Raw genomic sequence first — 20,157 nt, 5'->3', positions numbered from 1 at the left:
CGCTCATTTGAACTGGTGCTCCCACAAGGTACTAAGTGGTCCCAGATTTTTTTAATACTGCGCTCAGTGTTGGGACCCATTCTATGCTGACAAGGCATCTCAGGCCAATCATGCCAAACTTGAAGGCAGGAAAAATAAAAGGTATATATATGTTTGGGGCACTAACAGTAAAAATGTATATATATGTTTGGACCGTTTACGGGTTAAGTGGCAATTTCTTTTCCAGGAGATATTTTTTCACACTGGGGCCAAACACATCATTGACTCACTCTTTGAAAATGTGCCTTGTGACTCATGCCTTATTATTAGCTTTCCACATCACACACAATCTATTCTTGACGACATTGTTTTTCTTGAACACTCGGGGATTTTCAGAGTAATACACGAGTAAAGGCTTCACTCTGAAATCCCCACCAGCATTAGCACAGAACAAAAGAGTAATCCTGTCTTTCATAGGCTTGTGTCCTGGCAGTGCTTTTTTCTCCTGCGTAATGTAGGTCCTCTTTGGAATTTTCTTCCAAAAGAGGCCTGTTTAATTAAATTGAAGACTTGTTGGGGAGGAATCCTTCAGCCTCTACGTACCCCTTCAATTCCTGCAAAAAAATTTCAGCCGCACATTTATCAGAACTTGCAGCCTCCCCATGCCTTACCACACTGTGTATGCTACTATGCTGCTTAAATCTCTCAAACCAGCCTTTGCTGGCATTAAATTTACTAACAGCAGCACTTGTTCCAGGCATTTTCTTTACAAGATCTGCGTGCAACTGCCTAGCCTTCTCATAAATCATCGACTCCATAACACTGTCTCCCGCCGATTGTTTTTCAGTGATCCACAAAACCAACAACATCTCTATCTTCCATTATCGGTGACCTTTTATTGGTTAGCACATTTATTCCTTCTGCCACATCAGCTTCCTTGATTTGTTCTTTCTTTGCCAGAATAGAAGTGATGGTTGATTTGTTTTTCCCATACATCCTGGCAAGTTCTAGCACTCGAACACTACTCTCATACTTTTCAACAACTTTTCTTAAATTCCATCATGTTTCTCACTTTCTTTACCAAAGGAACTTTACTAGGAACTTTCTTTGGGGCCACGGTTACCTATTTGCCAGTTGCACTTAATCGATAACCACGAAAATCAGTGTATTGGATGATTGAGCAGAAACTTTCTCACTTGCTCAGAGACAAAGCCAGACTGACGTGCTGGCAGCGGCAGGTTGACGTGTACCATACGGCTGATAACCAAGAGTTGAAAAACCAGCCGATAAGCAAGTTGGTCGATAAGCGGAACGGCCGAAACCAAGGGTCCACTGGATTAACAAAAAATAATATTTTAGAGATCAAATATAGATTTAAATACAGAAAAGAATGACAAATATAAAGCACTAATAATATGTATAAATGAACATTTAACATCACACTTACCTGTTTAGAGACTGGACAAAATGCTCGAATATGATGCTATTATCAAGTCTGCGGCTTATTTATCTATCACTATTCATCTAATATGACATAATAAACAATATTAATAACATAGAAACATGATACTGTACATACTCTAGAATGAATAAAATATGTCACTATGTATGTCACAAGTGGTGGTGGTGTTGGGTTTATAAGGGCCACTGACAGTTTAAGTCGTACGTATTAGTGATGGTTGAGGCAGCAACAGGGGCAGCAGTGTTGTCAGTGGCCCTATACCTCCAACAACATTGGATGAGTTAGTTTCGTGTCCCTTTTCTATCACTTAATTGCTACACTGTTAATGCTACACTTTATCGCTGGCTGGTGCTATAGCCTTTATCGACTTCTGATGCTTTATTATCGTACATATAGTAGAATCACTGAAGAAGGCACAGTCTCCCCTCCTATACATTCCCGTACATTCTGGCAGGATCGGCCACACGTACGCCACTTTCACATTTCTGTGATTTCCTTCCTTAATTTTATCGTGTTTCCTCATCATCTTTACCAAAGGCCTGGCACTAGGAGCTTTCTTTGGGGCCTTTGGTGTCTTATTTAGCAGTTGCAAGCACAAAAAACACTGGATTATTGCAAAATGTTTTGTATGAATGCAGGGTGTGATTCACTCGCCGATAAACAATGCCAATGTGGCGCTGAGTGCGTCTGTGGAAGGCTTTATGTGCGCGGAGCCACTGGGACACTTACCATACCACTGCCGAAATCCAGGGTAAATCGTGAAAATCGAGCCTATATTTGGACAAAAGAAGTTGCCGATAACCAAAATTCATGATAACCAAGACTCCCGAAAACCAATGGTCCACTGTACTGTTTGCCTGTTTCACTGTAAACATTTGGTCTATATACCCCTTACCCTTCCTAAAGCCTCCTTGTTCATCTGCTATCCTACTTTGTCTTACTTTTAATTCTTTCAATAATAACTCTACCATACACTTTACCAGGTATACTTAACAGACTTATGTTTGTATTTTTTTATTGAAAGTGTAGAAATGATTGACTAATAAAATATCACATCAGAATATAAAAATTCCACTTAGTATTACAAGGTTTTACAACTTGGTATCTCATTTGCATTTTAATAGCATCATTGCATGCCCTTCATTACAGAATACCAGATGGTTTGCGTGAATTACGAACGTTACTGGAGCAACACATTACTAACCAGGGCTTGGCAGCAATTGATCGCTGTGGAGAGAGTGCTGTTAATGTAAGGAAGGGCTGGTCATACTTGTATTGTGTGCTTTTTATTTAATCTTTATATTTTATATTTAATTTATTCTGATTAAGGTCCACTGTAATTGAAAATTTGTTATTCAGTTTGCAATTACTCTACATTTAAATTATAATTACCAGTATATGGCTTTATAGCAAATTAATTAAATCATGTTTTCATCCACAGGACCCAAAAATATATGTACAGACTATCTTAGAAGTTCATCGCAAATACAACTCATTAGTGCTAACAGCTTTCAATAATGATACAGGCTTTGTAGCAGCTTTAGACAAAGCATGTGGACGCTTTATTAACAACAACAGTGTAACCAAACATCCGAACTCCTCGTCAAAGTCTCCAGAGCTCTTAGCGAAATATTGTGACTTGCTCCTTAAAAAATCTTCTAAAAATCCAGAGGAAGCAGAACTAGAAGATACGCTTAATCAGGTGAGGTTGATGTTATATACTTTGGTTAAATGTATAAGGGGATGTTCAATGCAACAGATTTCTTTTCTCATTACTTGTGCTTTCTTTTTTTTTTAACACGGTATTAGGTTTCTACCTAATTAGTGACCCAGAGATATATATTTATTTATTATTACACTGGCCGATTCCCACCAAGGCAGGGTGGCCCAAAAAAGAAACTTTCACCATCATTCACTCCATCACTGTAGAGTAAATTCATAAATCATTCTCCTTCACCTACTTGAGTAACATTTGTACATGAGCCTATTGGATGTTCAAGTCCGTCTCTCACACCCATTACACTTTCTTCAACCTTTCCACCTTTATATTGCTCTGCTCCTTTCAGAATAGTCACTTTGAGACTGTTTCTTTTGATGGAGCATTGATCTTATGTATCATCTTTCAACAAACCAGCCATATCCCACCGAGGGAGGGCAGCCCAAAAAAGAAAAAAAAAAGTTTCTCTTTATAACTAATGTATACAGAAGGGGTTACTAGCTCCTTGCTCCCGGCATTTTAGTTGCCTCTTTTGACACGCTTGGCTTATGGAGGAAGAATTCTGGTCCACTTCTCCATAGAGATAAGAGGAAATAAACAAGAACTAGCAAGAAAATAGAAAAAACCCCAGTTAAAAGTGAACATAGATAAGAGTAGGGTGATGAGGGTATCAAATGATTTAGATAAAGAAAAATTGGATATCACACTGGAGAGGAGTTTGGAAGAAGTGAATGTTTTCAGATATTTGGGAGTTGAGGTGTCAGCAGATGGGTTTATGAAGGATGAGGTTAACCATAGAATTGATGAAGGAAATAAGGTGAGTGGTGCGTCGAGGTATATTTTTTTTTTTCAACAAATCGGCCGTTTCCCACTGAGGCAGGGTGCCCCCCCCCCCCCCCCAAAAAAAAAGGAATGTATGAAAGTATAGTGGTACCAACTCTCTTATGTGGGTGTGAACCTTGAGTTGTAAATGCTGCAGCGAGGAGACGGTTGGAGGCAGTGAAGATGTCCTGTCTAAGGGCAATGTGTGATGTATATATTATGCAGAAAATTCGGAGTGTGGAAATTAGAAGGTGTGGAGTTAATAAAAGTATTAGTCAGAGGGCTGAAGAGGGGTTGTTGAGGTGGTTTGGTCATTTAGAGAGAATGGATCAAAGTAGAACAACATGGAGAGCGTATAAATCTGTAGAGGAAGGAAGTCAGGGTAGGGGTCGTCCTTGAAAAGGTTGGAGGGAGGGGGTAAAGGAGGTTTTGTGGGCGAGGGGCTTGGACTTCAGCAAGCTTGCATGAGTGTGGTAGGAGTGAATGGAGACGAATGGTATTTGGGACCTGACGAGCTGTTGGAGAGTGAGCAAGGTAATATTTAGTGAAGGGTTTCAGGGAAACCGGTTATATTTATATAGCTGGACTTGAGTACTGGAAATGGGAAGCACAATGCCTGCACTTTAAAGGGGGGGGGGGGGTTTGGGATATTGGCAGTTTGGAGGGATATGTTATGTATCTTTATATATGCTTCTAAACTGTTGTATCTGGGCACCTCTGCGAAAACAGTGATTATGAATGAGTGAGGTGAAAGTGTTGAGTGATATAAGTATTTTCTTTTTTGGGATTTTCTTTGGGTCACCCTGCCTCAGTGGGGGATGGCCGACTTGTAGACAAAAAAAAAAAGTACGTGTAGTGTGACCTAAGTGTAAGTAGGAGTAGCAAGATGTACCTGAAACCTTGCACGTTTATGAAACAGAAAAGACACCAGTAATCCTACCATCATATAAAACAATTACAAGTATCCATTTTACACTTCGCTTGGCAGGACTGTAGTACCTCCCTGGATGGTTGCTGTCTACCAACCTTCTACCTAGGTGAGCTTATGTATATCACCCATAAACATCAACTTGCAGGTGCTCCTGCCATCCTCTGTAGTACATGGAGTGCATCTTACTGTGAAACACATTTTAAAATTTTGCAATTGGCTTGAGCATTCCCTTTCTCAGGGTTTTTAAAGTGACCGGGATGCTTATAGGGATCTGTGGTCTTCTAGGAGAGTCTTTTGATGTTAATAATTGAGTGGAATTTTTAATTAACTTGGTATGATAGCATTTGTGTTGTGGGTTTTATTAATGTTCATTGTCTTGAATTTTTTTTTTTTTCTTTAAATCTTTTGGTTTTCTTATGTGCGTGTTTGTCAAGAGTGCTGAATGATATTCATGGTCAAAGCTCTGTTTAAATTTTGAAACTTCCTATCTTTTATTGTAAATTACAGTAATGTTTACAAAACTGATAAACAACCATTTCACTGTGTAAAGGCTTTATTTTTATCTATTTTACTACAAGTCGTGCTTCTCGCTTCCCCATCAGTATTGTTTACCAAAATTCATGCATTTCATGGAATGTTTCTTTTGATTATTTGAAATAATTTCCTTCTGTTTTTAATCCATATTTGGAGTATTTTTACACACATACAGTTATTGTGATTCAAATAACACAGCAACCAAAAGAATATTGAGTATTTGCTGAATTATAAAAGTTTTACAGAAGATAATCATGGTAATTTGACTGTCTCTCTTGAAGCTAGTAATCTTTTATTTATGCAACATAAATTGTGACCTTCACTTAAAAAAAATCTATCAAAGCCAGGGAGGCCCTAAAAAAGTTTTGTTTTTGTACCATGATATCTAAATGGCTTTGATAATTTTACTCCAAATGTATTTTGTTGGAGAATTTACAATGTACGTATTGGTTTTTACACAGATGTTGTGCACATGGGATACTGGAACTTAAGACAATGCTTTGGTCTGACTTGGACCATTATCTAGTTAATGGTCCAAGTCAGACTCAAACATTGTTAAAAGTTTGTCTCTTATGTGTGGGTTATTTTTGTATTGTTTATTACTCTTGTCGTAGATTATGAACATGTTCTGCTATTCTAAATACAATCTCTCCTCACTTAACGGCGGAGTTCTGTTCCTAAGACCACGTTGGTAAATGAATTCGTCGCTAAGTGAGGAGTATACTATAATGGTAGTGGGTTTGTGTCAGCCATCTTTGATGTTGTTTTAATGTAACCTTTGCACCACTTATAACATTAATGGCATATTTTTAAATGTTTATACAGTAGTGTACTATATATTGTAATAAACAGAATAGAGGAAATCAGCTCTAATATACATTATTTAGGTAAGCATACTGGTCAGATATCCCGTCGTAAATCCGAGTCGTCGGTAAACGGGTACGTCGCTAAGTGAGGAGAGGCTGTAGTCGTAATGCCAATACCTCTGAATACACCTAATGCAGTGAAGTTTATTATTGGTATAGTTTCACCTATAAGCAGACTCTTAAATACATTTTGTACTTGATATAGGCTGCTTGTGGTTATAATGTTGTGCAGTACCAGTAAAAACTACTGAATTAAGGATCTAGCTACCTCGAAGTGTTCTACCTTTAGCACTATAACATAAGATTTTCATATTCTAATTTTATCAAATACTTTCCAGGTTATGATAGTATTCAAGTATATAGAAGACAAGGATGTATTCCAAAAATTCTATAGTAAAATGTTAGCAAAGAGGTTAGTGCAACACATGTCTGCTAGTGATGATGCGGAAGCATCCATGATCTCCAAGCTCAAGCAAGCGTGTGGGTTTGAATATACGTCCAAGCTACAGAGAATGTTCCAGGTACAGTATAAGTAATTTGTAGTTTATTATAACAATTTTAATAGACTCTTAGAGGAAGTTACAGTTCGGAGGTTCATCTGAACTGTTATGTCAGCACACTTTTGACAAGATAGCAGTTGTGATGTTTTTATTTATCCAACCTCGGTGGGATGTGGCTGATGTGTTCAAAATAATAAATGAGAGAAATGGACTCTACTGCTTCAATTATTCATAAGAATGTAAGCTTAAGGCTGTAAAGAATACATGGGAAGGACTTAAGATATTTCAGCAGTCAAAATTCTTAATAAGGTACCCATGCAAGTAAGTTGATAGAATTTTTTTTTTTTTTAAAGCATTTATCAAATTAATTTTTATGAAGACATTATTTTTCTGGACCTCTTTGACAGTGTTGCAGTTTCCAAAAGTTTATTTAAAAATGGTCAGTCAAATAATAGGCTAAACCATGTTCATGTTTATTAGGCTCACTGGCTACAAACTAAGAGAGAATTACATTTAAAATTATGAAAGAATACTTTATGGAAAGTTCCAAGAACCACTCTAGGAATAGCAACATGTCAGTATACCTCTCATTGCATCAATAATGCTCTTAATAACTTTTCCTTGTGCTTTACTGCACTCCCTTGTCTTCAGCAGCTGGGTATGCTCTGAACACCTGTATGTATAGCTTGAGGTGGAGAAGCTGACATGAGGTAGCAGACAGTACTGTTCATGCAACTTTGCAGAGAAAATAGATTTTCATTGTTAAAAATAATGTATTCTGTGTTGAAGTTTCATGGACCACTTAAACAATTCTACCATCACCCACTTCATTGGAAGAGGCAGTTGTTTACTGGAAAATGTAAAAATCCAAAGAACTGTTAACTGTTTTTTCTTAGTGAGGCTCTAAACCTGTACATGTTGTGTAGTGCTTGGGAAATAAAAAGCAATTGGGTTCAATCCTAGGATGGGGAGGGTAAGTCTAGTTTCTTGGATCAAGAGAATTTCACTGGCATCAAGGCACTTGCCATGAGGGTCCATACTGAAACAAAGCTCACAACTGAGCTGCTAGATTTACTGATAGGGCTGCAGGTAGATAATCTCTTTACAGGCCTTTGGCAAAATTCTGTATCCTAAGTAAAGATAAGTTTATCTTCAGATCATTACATTAGTATTCACTTGCTGCATAAAGGTCTGATGTAACATATCAGTCAGTCTTTCATAATAAAATGAAAACACTTGGTAAGTTCATTGCCTGCTTTGCAGGATGGGTGTCACTGTTTGAGTTCTGGTGTTCATTGGTATTAGTGTCAAATTTTTTGACAAGACAGTATGTGATGAGTCACCTTACCTTTGTGGGAGCCTGTTTCCTGTTATCTTATTGCATAAACAGTATATGTATTTAGAATAGGGAGTTAATATGCATATAAACAGTGTAGGAAACAATTGTTAAAATGCTGTATAGATTGATGAATGGTGCAAACTAGTTTTTTGTAAGTTTTTTTTTCTTTCTTTTTCTTTTCTTTTCTTTTTTTTAAATTGTCTTTGTACTTGCAGGATATTGGTGTATCAAAAGACCTCAATGATCAGTTTAGAAAACACCTGGTGAGCAGCAATGAGCCTTTAGACTTAGATTTTGCTATCCAGGTGCTATCATCAGGTTCATGGCCCTTCCAGCAGTCTTCAACATTCACACTCCCTCATGAGGTATGATCAGTAGTTTTGACCCTTTCACTGTCTTCCATAGTGGTCTGTTATTGATGGCAGCATCACTAACATAGATCCACGTTTTAAGCCCAGTACATTTTGACCTGGACATGAGAGAATGGATCTGTGTAGTGAGTATGCAGAGTTTAAAAAAAAAAAAAAAAAAAAAAAAAAAAAAAAAAAAAAAAAAAAAAAGGCACCATGCAGTGTATAACAGGAAAAGCAAACCTCTGACACTGTATTTCGTTTAAAATACAAACTCTCTGGTGTTTTCTAGGTGCCTTTCATGTTTTTTAAGCTACTTATTGGTATCAGTTGATACCATAGAAAACACTAGTGAAATGGATTTTTTTTGGTCAGTTTCAGGACTGGAAGTATGTAGTTTGAAATAAGGCTCTGGGTAGCAGAAATGTTCGACTTGGCAATTTTTCTTTAGAAAGGGTAGGGCATCTTTCCCACCTAGCCCTTTCCCCAGTATATTTTATGGGTTTTTAATAGGCTTCCTTCAGTTAATGGGATAGTCTGAACCATGACCAATCACTCTTGGTTATATATTATTAACCAATAAATAAGGTAAAACTTTTTTTTTTTTCATGTTTAGTGACTTTTTTTTGTGTTCATTTTTTTTTTTTTTTCAACAAGTCGGTCATCTCCCACCGAGGCAGGGTGACCCAAAAAAAAGAAAGAAAATCCCCAAAAAGAAAATACTTTCATCATTCAACACTTTCACCACACTCACACATTATCACTGCTTTTGCAGAGGTGCTCAGAATACAACAGTTTAGAAGCATATACGTATAGAGATACACAACATATCCCTCCAAACTGCTAATATCCCAAACCACTCCTTTAAAGTGCAGGCATTGTACTTCCCATTTCCAGGACTCAAGTCCGACTATATGAAAATAACCGGTATCCCTGAATCCCTTCACTAAATATTACCCTGCTCACACTCCAACATGCTGATGTTTAATTGAAAATGGAGGGCCTGGGGATATGATTAATGCACAAAGGATTGGTTGCTTTAGTGATTGAAATGCAGTGTTTATTGGGGACTTTATTATTAAATTGAAAGTTTTAGAATTTTGTGTAAAATTGGCCAAGTTGCCAACTTCTGTGCACTTTGTAAGATAGTTATGGTAGTTGAATTGGCAGCTTCTTGAACTTAATTGAAAGCACATTTGCAAAATAGCTAGAAATTTGGTCAGATTGGGTAAGGATTTGGTTTAAAATAGGATTCAAATTGTCCAAACTCCGATGTGTAAATTATGCTCACACCACTAACTTTGTGTCTGTAATTCAGTAAGTTTTCCATCAAATTTCACATTTTTGGTGTCATAACCTTGAGGGAAAGATTATCTTTCATTTCAGGACAATTTTTATTATTAAATAACTACAGCATTTAATTTTGGGGGTCATGACAGTGCAAGGTTTATATGGTTTTCTTTAACCAAAACAGACACCTATATAGGTAAATACTACAGATGATTTGCATATTTAGGCCTTTGAAACTTTAGGTGACTGGTGGTTCTCAGAGATGAACCATACTGATTCTTTACACAGTGTTTGTTTTCCATTCATTTGGGATTTACTGATTCATTGAGCAGTATTAGACACTAGCAAGACAGTGCTGGAGTGAATGATAAAAGCATTTCTTCTTTTTCTGGTTGCCCTACCTTGGTGAGAGACAGCTGGTATATTAAATAAAAAAAAAAACTCGCATAATAGCATACACATGTACACAAATGAAAATACAAATTCTCATTAATTTCCAGTTTTTATGATGTGTAGTTTTTAGTGTATATTTAACCCCCTAAACAGTCCAAACATATACAGTGGACCCTCACCTAATGATATTAATTGGTACCCGAGTTTTTTAGCGTTAGCCGAGGCAAAATGTTAGCGTTAAAATGTATCGTTAGGCGAATTTGTTACGCGATGCGTTCATTACGCAAGGGTCCACTGTATATACGTTCTTACCGCTAGTGCCCCAAATTTGGCATGATTGGCCTGAGATGCCTGGTCACCATAGAATGGATCTTAACACTCAGTGTGCACAGTATTAAAAAAATCTGGGACCACGTAGTACCTTGTGGGAGTACCAGTTAATTTGAGTGACAGCTAGAGAAAACAGCACGGTAAACACCAAGGAAAGTGATGTTGACCCCGAATTTAGTGGCTTTGAGGTGAATGTGGCCACAAGTAATCGCAGAAATATAAAAAACTCGATAATAACCCATGTGCAACACCCTTTCAGAATGTCTTATAACCTATGCCTTAAGTAAAGAGAAACAATTCTGGAACGTGTAATACGTGTTTGGCTGGCTGGCTGGCTGGCTGGCTTGCTTGCTCTATGGTGTAACAATGACAACAAATAAAGCAAGGCAGTGTACGCTCATCAGATGTCAACACTGTCATCAGTGGAGTGATAATATAACAGTGATATACATCTTATGTCATGTTTCAAGGGTACTATTACTAGTACTAGTGCTACTAGTACTACTAGTACTAGTGCTACTAGTACTAGTGCTACTACCACTAGTACTAGTGCTACTAGTACTAGTACTAGTGCTACTAGTACTAGTGCTACTGGTACTAGTGCTACTGGTACTAGTGCTACTGGTACTAGTGCTACTGGTACTAGTGCTACTAGTACTAGTGCTACTACCACTAGTACTAGTGCTACTGGTACTAGTGCTACTGGTACTAGTGCTACTGGTACTAGTGCTACTGGTACTAGTGCTACTACCACTAGTACTAGTGCTACTAGTACTACTAGTACTAGTGCTAGTACTACTAGTACTAGTGCTAGTACTAGTGCTACTAGTACTAGTACTAGTGCTAGTACTACTAGTACTAGTGCTACTAGTACTAGTGCTACTAGTACTAGTGCTACTAGTACTAGTGCTACTAGTACTAGTACTAGTGCTACTAGTACTAGTACTAGTGCTACTAGTACTAGTGCTACTAGTACTAGTGCTACTAGTACTAGTGCTACTAGTACTAGTGCTACTAGTACTAGTGCTACTAGTACTACTAGTACTAGTGCTACTAGTACTACTAGTACTAGTACTAGTGCTACTGTGCTGTACTACTGGTGCTAGTGCTACTGGTGCCTAGTGCTACTGGTACTGCACATTGCTAGTGCTGCTGGTGCTACTGGTACTAGGTACTGCCCATGCTAGTGCTGCCTAGTGCTAGTGCTGATTCTGCTAGTACTGGTGCACTGTACCAGGTGCCTAGTACCTATGGTGCCTATGCTGTGCAGCTAACCAGTGCCAGTTGCACCTGCTACTGTGCCTGGTGCTACTGTACTGTGCACCAGTACTAGTGCTGCTTGTTAGCTGTGCTGCTAGTGCTAGGTGCTGCTAGGTGCTAGTGCTAGCTAGTGCTTCGGCACTGCTGTGCTACTAGCACAGTTGCTGCTGGTGCTAGTACCTGGTGCTGCTAATGCTACTGGTACTAGTGCTACTAGGTACTAGTGCCACATGCTACCTGGTGCTGCTGGTGCTAGTGCTGTGCACCAATGGTACTGTACTACTAGTGGTCTAGTGCTGTACTGCACCACGCCTGGTAGCTGGTGCTGCCACTGCACCTATTATGCTACCTTGCTGTACTGGTGCTACATGCTGGTGCTGCTGTGCTGGTGCTAGGTGCTGCTGGTGCTGTGCTGCTAGTACTAGTCACTTACAGCTACCTAGCGCGCTGGCCTGGCGCTGCTGGTGCTGGTGCTGCTACTGTGCACCACTAGTGCTAGTAGCTGCTGCCAAGCTACTGCTATACTAGTACTGGTGCAGCTGCTATTGCTGCAGGTAGCTATTGCTACTGGTGCTATTGCTACTGGTGCTAGGGTACTGGCTAGTGCTGCTGTATGCTGGTGCTAGTAGCTACTAGTGCTTACTAGCTGTACAGTACACCTAGCGCTAGCTGATAGCTACTTACTGTGCTGCTGGTGCTACTGGTACCAGGCACTGCTAGCTGGTGCTATGACTAGCTGATACTAGGTACTAGTGCTAGTGCCACTCACCTTGCACTAGTGCTGCTGATAGCTGGTGCTGCTAGTGCTAGTTAACTGCTGGTACTAGTACAGTGCCACTGCTAGTGCTAGTGCCACTAGCTGGTACTAGTACTATTGCGCACCAGTGCTAGTACTCACTAGTGCTAGTGCTACTAGTGCTAGTAGCTGCACCAGCACCAGTGCTGCCTATGCTGCTAGTGCTGGTGCTGCTCCAGTGCTGTGCTGCCTGTGCTGCTGTATGTGCTGCTGGTGCAGGAGCTGCTAGTGCAGTGCTGCTAGTACTGGTGCTTGCTGATTAGCTACTAGTGCTGTGCTGCTACTGTACTGTGCTTTACTAATAGTACTGGTGCTGCTGGTACTTTGTGCTGCTGCCAGTACTGTGCTGCTGCTATGCTAGTGCTGCTGGTACCAGTGCCAGGTGCTGCACCTGTACTAGTGCTGCCTGTACTGTGTAGTTGCCACTAGTACCTGGTGCTGCTATGCTAGGTGCTGCTAGTACCTAGTGCGCTAGTACTGTTGCGCTGTACCTAGCTGCTGCTGGTACTGGTGCTACTGGTACTAGTACAGCGCCGTACTGAATAGCGCCTTTATTACTAGTGCCTACTGGTGTGCTGGTGCTGCACCAGTGCTAGTAGCTGCTGTTGCTGTGCAGCTGGTACTGTGCTACTGGTGCTCAGTACACGTGCCAGCACTAGTGCTGCCTAGTGCCTAGTGCTGCCTTGTGCTGTACTGGTGCCACCTAGTACTGTGCTGTTAGCTAGTGCCAGTACTGTGCACAGGTACCTGTGCTGCTGTGCTGCGCCTTGCTGGTACTGTGCACTGTACTGTCGCTGCTGGTGCTAGTGTGCCACTAGCACAGTGCCACTAGCTAGCACTAGGTGCTGCTGACTGCCTACCTAGTACCAGTGCCACTGCACGCTACTGTATTAGTGGTACTGGTACTGCTAGTGCTAGTGCCTTACTAGTTGCACTGTACCTAGTGCTGCTAGTGCTGTGCTGTAGTGCTAGTACTGGTGCTGCTAGTACTAGTGCTGATTAGCTGCCTGTAGCTGAGTACAGTGCTAGCATACCTGCACCTGCTGCCTGAGCACCTACTAGTGCTGAGTGCTGTGCTAGTGCTGACTACTGTATGGTGCTTTGGAGTACACCAGTGCTAGTGCAGTACCAGTTGCTAGTGCTACTAGTACTAGTGCTGGTACTACCTTGCACTAGTTGCACGTACTGCTATGCTAGTGCAGGTACTGCTGTGCTAGTGCCTGGTGGTACTGTGCTGGTACTAACTAATGCTAGTGCTAGTGGTGCTAGTGCTAGTGCTACTGGTACCTGGATGCTGAGTGATTACTAGTGCTGTACTGCTAGCAGAGCTGTAGTACAGTGCTAGCACCTACTGCATAGTGCTGTACTGCAGTACGCATGCCTACTAGTCTTGTACTTTAGTGCCATGCTGCTGGTACTGGTCCAGCTACTAGTATGTGCTAGTGCTACCAAGTACCAGTGCTGGTACCTGTACTAGTGCCAGCACTGCTAGGTACTGTGCTTTGCCCTACTACTAGTACTGGTGCCTACTGTACCAGGTGCTACTGTACTGTGCTCTAGTACAGTGCTAGTGCTAGTGCTGCTGTAGTACTGCTATAGCTAGTTGCGGACTAGTACTAGTGCTACTACTAGTACTGTGCCACTACTACCAGTACTAGTGCTACTAGTGCAGTGCCTACCTGTGCTGCTAGTACCTAGTGCTACTATGCACCACTGTACTAGTGCTACTGAGCACTACTAGTACTAGTGCTGCAGTACTAGTACTGCTGCTACTAGTACCTAGTACCTGGTGCTACTGTACTGGTGCCACTAGTGCTAGTGCCACTGGTGCTACAGTGCTGGTGCCAGGTGCTCCACTGTGCTGTACTGTCTACTGTGCTACTGGTGCTGGTGCTACTGGTACCAGTGCTACTAGTGCTGGTGCTGCACCAGCTGCCGGTGCTGGATGCTACTGGTGCTGGTGCTGTGCTACTGGTGCTGGTGCTGCTGGTGCTACTGGTACTGGTGCTACTGGTGCTAGTGCTACCTGTGCTACTGGTACTAGTGCTGCTAGTACAGTACTGCTACTGCATTACCTAGTGCTGCTCGTGCTGGTACTAGTGCTGCTAGTACTGGTACTGCTGCCAGCACCAGTACTGTGCTGGTACTACCAGTACTAGTGCTACTGGTACTGGTGCTGGTACTACTAGTACTAGTGCTGGTGCTCACTAGGTGCTGGTGCAGTGCTGCTAGTGCTAGTGCTGGTACTGAGCCAGTCTGTGCTCAGTGCTACTAGCTTAGATACATGCACTAGGTGCTAGTGTCAGTCCAGCTACCTGGATGCTGTGCTAGTGCCTACTGAGCACCTGTGCTGGTACTCCTAGCTGTGCCAGCACCTACTAGTACCTGTGTGTACTGCTGGTACAGTGCTGTACTACCAGTGCTAGTACTAGTACTGGTGCTGTACTACTGGTACTAGTGCCTGTACCATCAGTACCAGTGCTAGTACTACCAGTACTGTGCTGCTAGTGCTGGTGCCTAGTACTAGTGCTACTAGTGCTACTAGTACTAGTGCTACTAGTTTTAGTGCTACTTGTGCTACTAGTACTAGTGCTACTAGTACTAGTGCTACTAGTGCTACTAGTACTAGTGCTACTAGTGCTACTAGTACTAGTGCTACTAGTGCTACTAGTACTAGTGCTGCTAGTGCTACTAGTACTAGTGCTGCTAGTGCTACTAGTACTAGTGCTAGTGCTACTAGTACTAGTACTAGTGCTACTAGTGCTAGTACTAGTGCTACTAGTACTAGTGCTACTAGTACTAGTGCTACTAGTGCTACTAGTACTAGTGCTACTAGTGCTACTAGTACTAGTGCTACTAGTGCTACTAGTACTAGTGCTACTAGTACTAGTGCTACTAGTGCTACTAGTACTAGTGCTACTAGTGCTACTAGTACTAGTGCTACTAGTGCTACTAGTACTAGTGCTACTAGTGCTACTAGTACTAGTGCTACTAGTGCTACTAGTACTAGTGCTACTAGTGCTACTAGTACTAGTGCTACTAGTGCTACTAGTACTAGTGCTACTAGTGCTACTAGTACTAGTGCTACTAGTGCTAGTGCTACTAGTGCTACTAGTACTAGTGCTACTAGTGCTACTAGTACTAGTGCTACTAGTGCTACTAGTACTAGTGCTACTAGTGCTACTAGTACTAGTGCTACTAGTGGTACTAGTGCTACTAGTACTAGTGCTACTAGTGCTAGTACTAGTGCTACTACTACTGCTAGTAGTGCTACTAGTGCTAGTACTAGTGCTACTACTACTGCTAGTAGTGCTACTAGTGCTAGTACTAGTGCTACTACTACTGCTAGTAGTGCTACTAGTGCTAGTACTAGTGCTACTACTACTGCTAGTAGTGCTACTTCTTATTCTTCATATTCTTATTCATTTTATTATTCCTGTTTTTCTTATTCTTTTTCTTCTTTTTCTTCTTTTTATTCTACTTTTTATTCTTGTTATTCTTATTCTTTTTATTCTTATTGTTGTTATTCTTCTTATTCTTATTCTTCTTGTTCTTATTCTTTTTATTATTCTTCTTGCTATTCTTATTATTCTTATTCTTTTTATTCTTATTCTTGTTATTCTTCTTATTCTTATCCCTGTTCTACTTATTCTTCTTGTTGTTATTATTATTATTATTATTATTATTATTATTATTATTATTATTATTATTATTATTATTTTTCTTTTTATTCCTCTTTTTCTTCTTTTTCTTATTCTTATTATTATTCTTATTCTTTTTTTTTTTTCCAACAAGTCGGCCATCTCCCACCGAGGCAGGGTGACCCAAAAAAGAAATAAGATCCCCAAAAAGAAAATACTTTCATCATTCACCACTTTCACCACACTCGCACATTATCACTGTTTTTGCAGAGGTGCTCAGAATACAAGAGTTTAGAAGCATACACACATTCCTTTTTTTATTCTTATTCTTTTTCTTATTCTTCTTATTATGCTTCTTTTTATTCCTCTTATTCTTTTTCTTATTCTTCTTTTTATTATTCTTTTTCTTCTTATTCTTATTCTTTTTTCTTATTCTTATTCTTCTTTTTATTCCTCTTATTCTTTTTTATTATTATTCTTATTCTTCTTATTCTTATTCTTTTTCTTATTCTTATTATTCTTATTCTTCTTATTCTTCTTATTCTGCACTATCATCAAATGTCACTCCACTGCTTATGTCGTATGGGGTTCGGTAGGAGAAACGAGGGTTGAAGGGGGAGACGCTTGTTGGATGGTAACACTATGTATTGTCAGACTGTGATGAGAGATGGGAGCCCAGGCCTGCCTTGTTCTGCCTGCTTCTATGTCTAACCGTCGAGTGAGAGCGAGGCAGCTCGTCTCACTGCCTCAAGCTGTACCCCATGACGTCATACAGTCACAGGCCTAGGGAGCTTCTGTATAAAGCACATGGATGGTACTATGATACTCAACTAATCTATGCATACAACACACGTAAGGGAGGATCAGCAACTATGCTGACAGCTCGGTCATGTTACGTATGTCGTCTCGACATACATTACTGTGCTATAGGCTGAACAGGCAGGTGGTTCTGGGCTGATTCTATACAATAACAAATACATATATAACTTAGAACTAATGGATGTTAACATAATGAGTTTTACGTAATGGGTGTTAACGTAATGAGTTTCGTTGTAATGGGTGTTAACGTAATAAGTTTTAATGTAATGCATTACAAACTGTAAGAACAAATCATTGTAGAATATGGATGGAATTGATCGATCGAACTGTATTCATGCACTCTACGGATTCTGAGGAAGAATAAATACATATATATACAAGGTGAAATTAACAGCAAAGCAAATCTGGTGCACACAGACCATTACTGTCAAATTCTCAGAATACAGAGGGAACGTGAACACGAAAAAAAAAATTCTGAAAAAACTGATCAGTTAATAACAAAGCACACAGTTGACAATTTCCTTCATCTTGGACATCTAATTATACAGGCTATGTACATTTAAACCCAATTCTGCGAGGGTGAGGTTTACATATGCAGAATGGTTATCTCTGGGAGGATCGAATTTCTCTGCAATGGCTAACACCTGCCTTGACTGAGGGAGATCTGAACGAGTATCTACAAAAGATACTTGTGGGTTTCTCATTACTTGTCGATTACACAAGGAGTAACGACATTCAGGTTGAATATCTGACTTGAGTATTTGAGGTAGAGGGTACAGGGTCAAGAGGATTTTCAGCATCTGTCACATTAGTCTGGGTAGCAATATCATCAACATCGCATACTAATTTCATATGATCTAAATCCGATTCTTTGTACTTACCAATACTAATTTCTCTAACCTTATACTTATTGCCAGAGATATGTTCTACAACTCGTTAAGGGCCAACAAACTTTTGATCGAGCTTAGGCATTTCGGATGTTTTGTTGAAATTTGTCAGCATTACTCTTGAACCTACTTTAACTTTTGACGGCTTAGCACGGCTATTAGTTTCTCTAGTAAATTCTGCTGTTGATTTATGAAGTTTCACGGATTCTTCTAAAAACACTCTGAGCTATGCTGGTACGAGTTGCTATGAAATAATCAGGGTTGCAATTAGGTTTTGGAGTGGAATATAACAACTCATAGGGTAAATGCTTGTCTACACCATACAATGCATAATGTGGAGTATCACCTATGGAAGTGTTGTAAGCAGAATTTATGGCACATTGAATATCTGGTATAACTTCATCCCAAGTTTCACTATTGGGGCTGATAGTGGCTCTCAAGACATCAAGTACTTTCTTATTGGTTCGTTCAGCTAACCCATTGCTGGCAGGATGATGAGGAACAATGGTGGATTTAGAGATCTTGTACAACGTACACAAATTTTCAAGAATCTAATTACAGAATTCACCTCCATTATCTGTTACTAAGGACTTCGGGGTGGTTTTTTTTTAACAAGTTGGTCGTCTCCCACTGAGGCAGGGTGACCCAAAAGAGAAAGAAAATCCCCAAAAAGAAAATACTTTCATCATTCAACACTTTCACCACACTCACACATTATCACTGTTTTTGCAGAGGTGCTCAGAATACAACAGTTTAGAAGCATATACGTATAAAGATACACAACATATCCCTCCAAACTGCCAATATCCCAAACCCCTCCTTTAAAGTGCAGGCATTGTACTTCCCATTTCCAGGACTCAAGTCCGACTATATGAAAATAACCGGTTTCCCTGAATCCCTTCACTAAATATTACCCTGCTCACACTCCAACAGATCGTCAGGTCCCAAGTATCATTCGTCTCCATTCACTCCTATCTAACACGCTCATGCACGCTTGCTGGAAGTCCAAGCCCCTCGCCCACAAAACCTCCTTTACCCCCTCTTTCCAACCCTTTCGAGGATGACCCTACCTCTTTCCTTCCCCTATAGATTTATATGCTTTCCATGTCATTCTACTTTGATCCATTCTCTCTAAATGACCAAACCACCTCAACAACCCCTCTTCTGCCCTCTGACTAATGCTTTTATTAACTCCACACCTTCTCCTAATTTCCACACTCCGAATTTTCTGCATAATATTTACACCACACATTGCCCTTAGACAGGACATCTCCACTGCCTCCAACCGTCTCCTCGCTGCTGCATTTACCACCCAAGCTTCACATCCATATAAGAGTGTTGGTACTACTATACTTTCATACATTCCCTTCTTTGCCTCCATAGATAACGTTTTTTGACTCCACATATACCTGAAGCGTGGGTGATGAATGTTGCAGCGAGGAGAAGGCTGGAGGCAGTGGAGATGTCATGTCTGAGGGCAATGTGTGGTGTGAATATAATGCAGAGAATTCGTAGTTTGGAAGTTAGGAGGAGGTGCGGGATTACCAAAACTGTTGTCCAGAGGGCTGAGGAAGGGTTGTTGAGGTGGTTCGGACATGTAGAGAGAATGGAGCGAAACAGAATGACTTCAAGAGTGTATCAGTCTGTAGTGGAAGGAAGGCGGGGCAGGGGTCGGCCTAGGAAGGGTTGGAGGGAGGGGGTAAAGGAGGTTTTGTGTGTGAGGGGCTTGGACTTCCAGCAGGCATGCGTGAGCGTGTTTGATAGGAGTGAATGGAGACAAATGGTTTTTAATACTTGACGTGCTGTTGGAGTGTGAGCAAAGTAACATTTATGAAGGGATTCAGGGAAACCGGCAGGCCGGACTTGAGTCCTGGAGATGGGAAGTACAGTGCCTGCACTCTGAAGGAGGGGTGTTAATGTTGCAGTTTAAAAACTGTAGTGTAAAGCACCCTTCTGGCAAGACAGTGATGGAGTGAATGATGGTGAAAGTTTTTCTTTTTCGGGCCACCCTGCCTTGGTGGGAATCGGCCAGTGTGATAATAAAAAAAAAAAAAAAAAAATATACCTCAACGCACCACTCGCCTTTTTTCCCTCATCAATTCTATAATTAACCTCATCCTTCATAAATCCATCTGCCAACACGTCAACTCCCAAGTATCTGAAAACATTCACTTCTTCCATACTCCTCCTCCCCAATTTGATATCCAATTTTTCTTTATCTAAATCATTTGATACCCTCAT

General features: G+C 40.5%; 1 protein-coding gene across 3 annotated transcripts in view; it reads left to right on the top strand.

Annotated features, from left to right (window-relative positions):
• Cul1 (cullin 1) overlaps positions 1 to 20,157 on the top strand; it is a 295,830-nt gene that overhangs the window by 189,017 nt on the left and 86,656 nt on the right. For all 3 annotated transcript variants that reach the window (XM_053770358.2, XM_070094495.1, XM_070094488.1), the window contains exons 10-13: positions 2,591 to 2,690; positions 2,883 to 3,143; positions 6,650 to 6,832; positions 8,366 to 8,515. In XM_053770358.2, coding sequence (XP_053626333.1) covers positions 2,591 to 2,690; positions 2,883 to 3,143; positions 6,650 to 6,832; positions 8,366 to 8,515 — 694 coding nt within the window. The remainder of the gene's footprint in view (positions 1 to 2,590; positions 2,691 to 2,882; positions 3,144 to 6,649; positions 6,833 to 8,365; positions 8,516 to 20,157) is intronic.

This window comes from Cherax quadricarinatus, chromosome 4 (assembly GCF_038502225.1).
Source record: "Cherax quadricarinatus isolate ZL_2023a chromosome 4, ASM3850222v1, whole genome shotgun sequence".
NCBI lineage: Eukaryota > Metazoa > Arthropoda > Malacostraca > Decapoda > Parastacidae > Cherax > Cherax quadricarinatus.
This window is presented reverse-complemented; position numbering and strand designations above follow the sequence as displayed.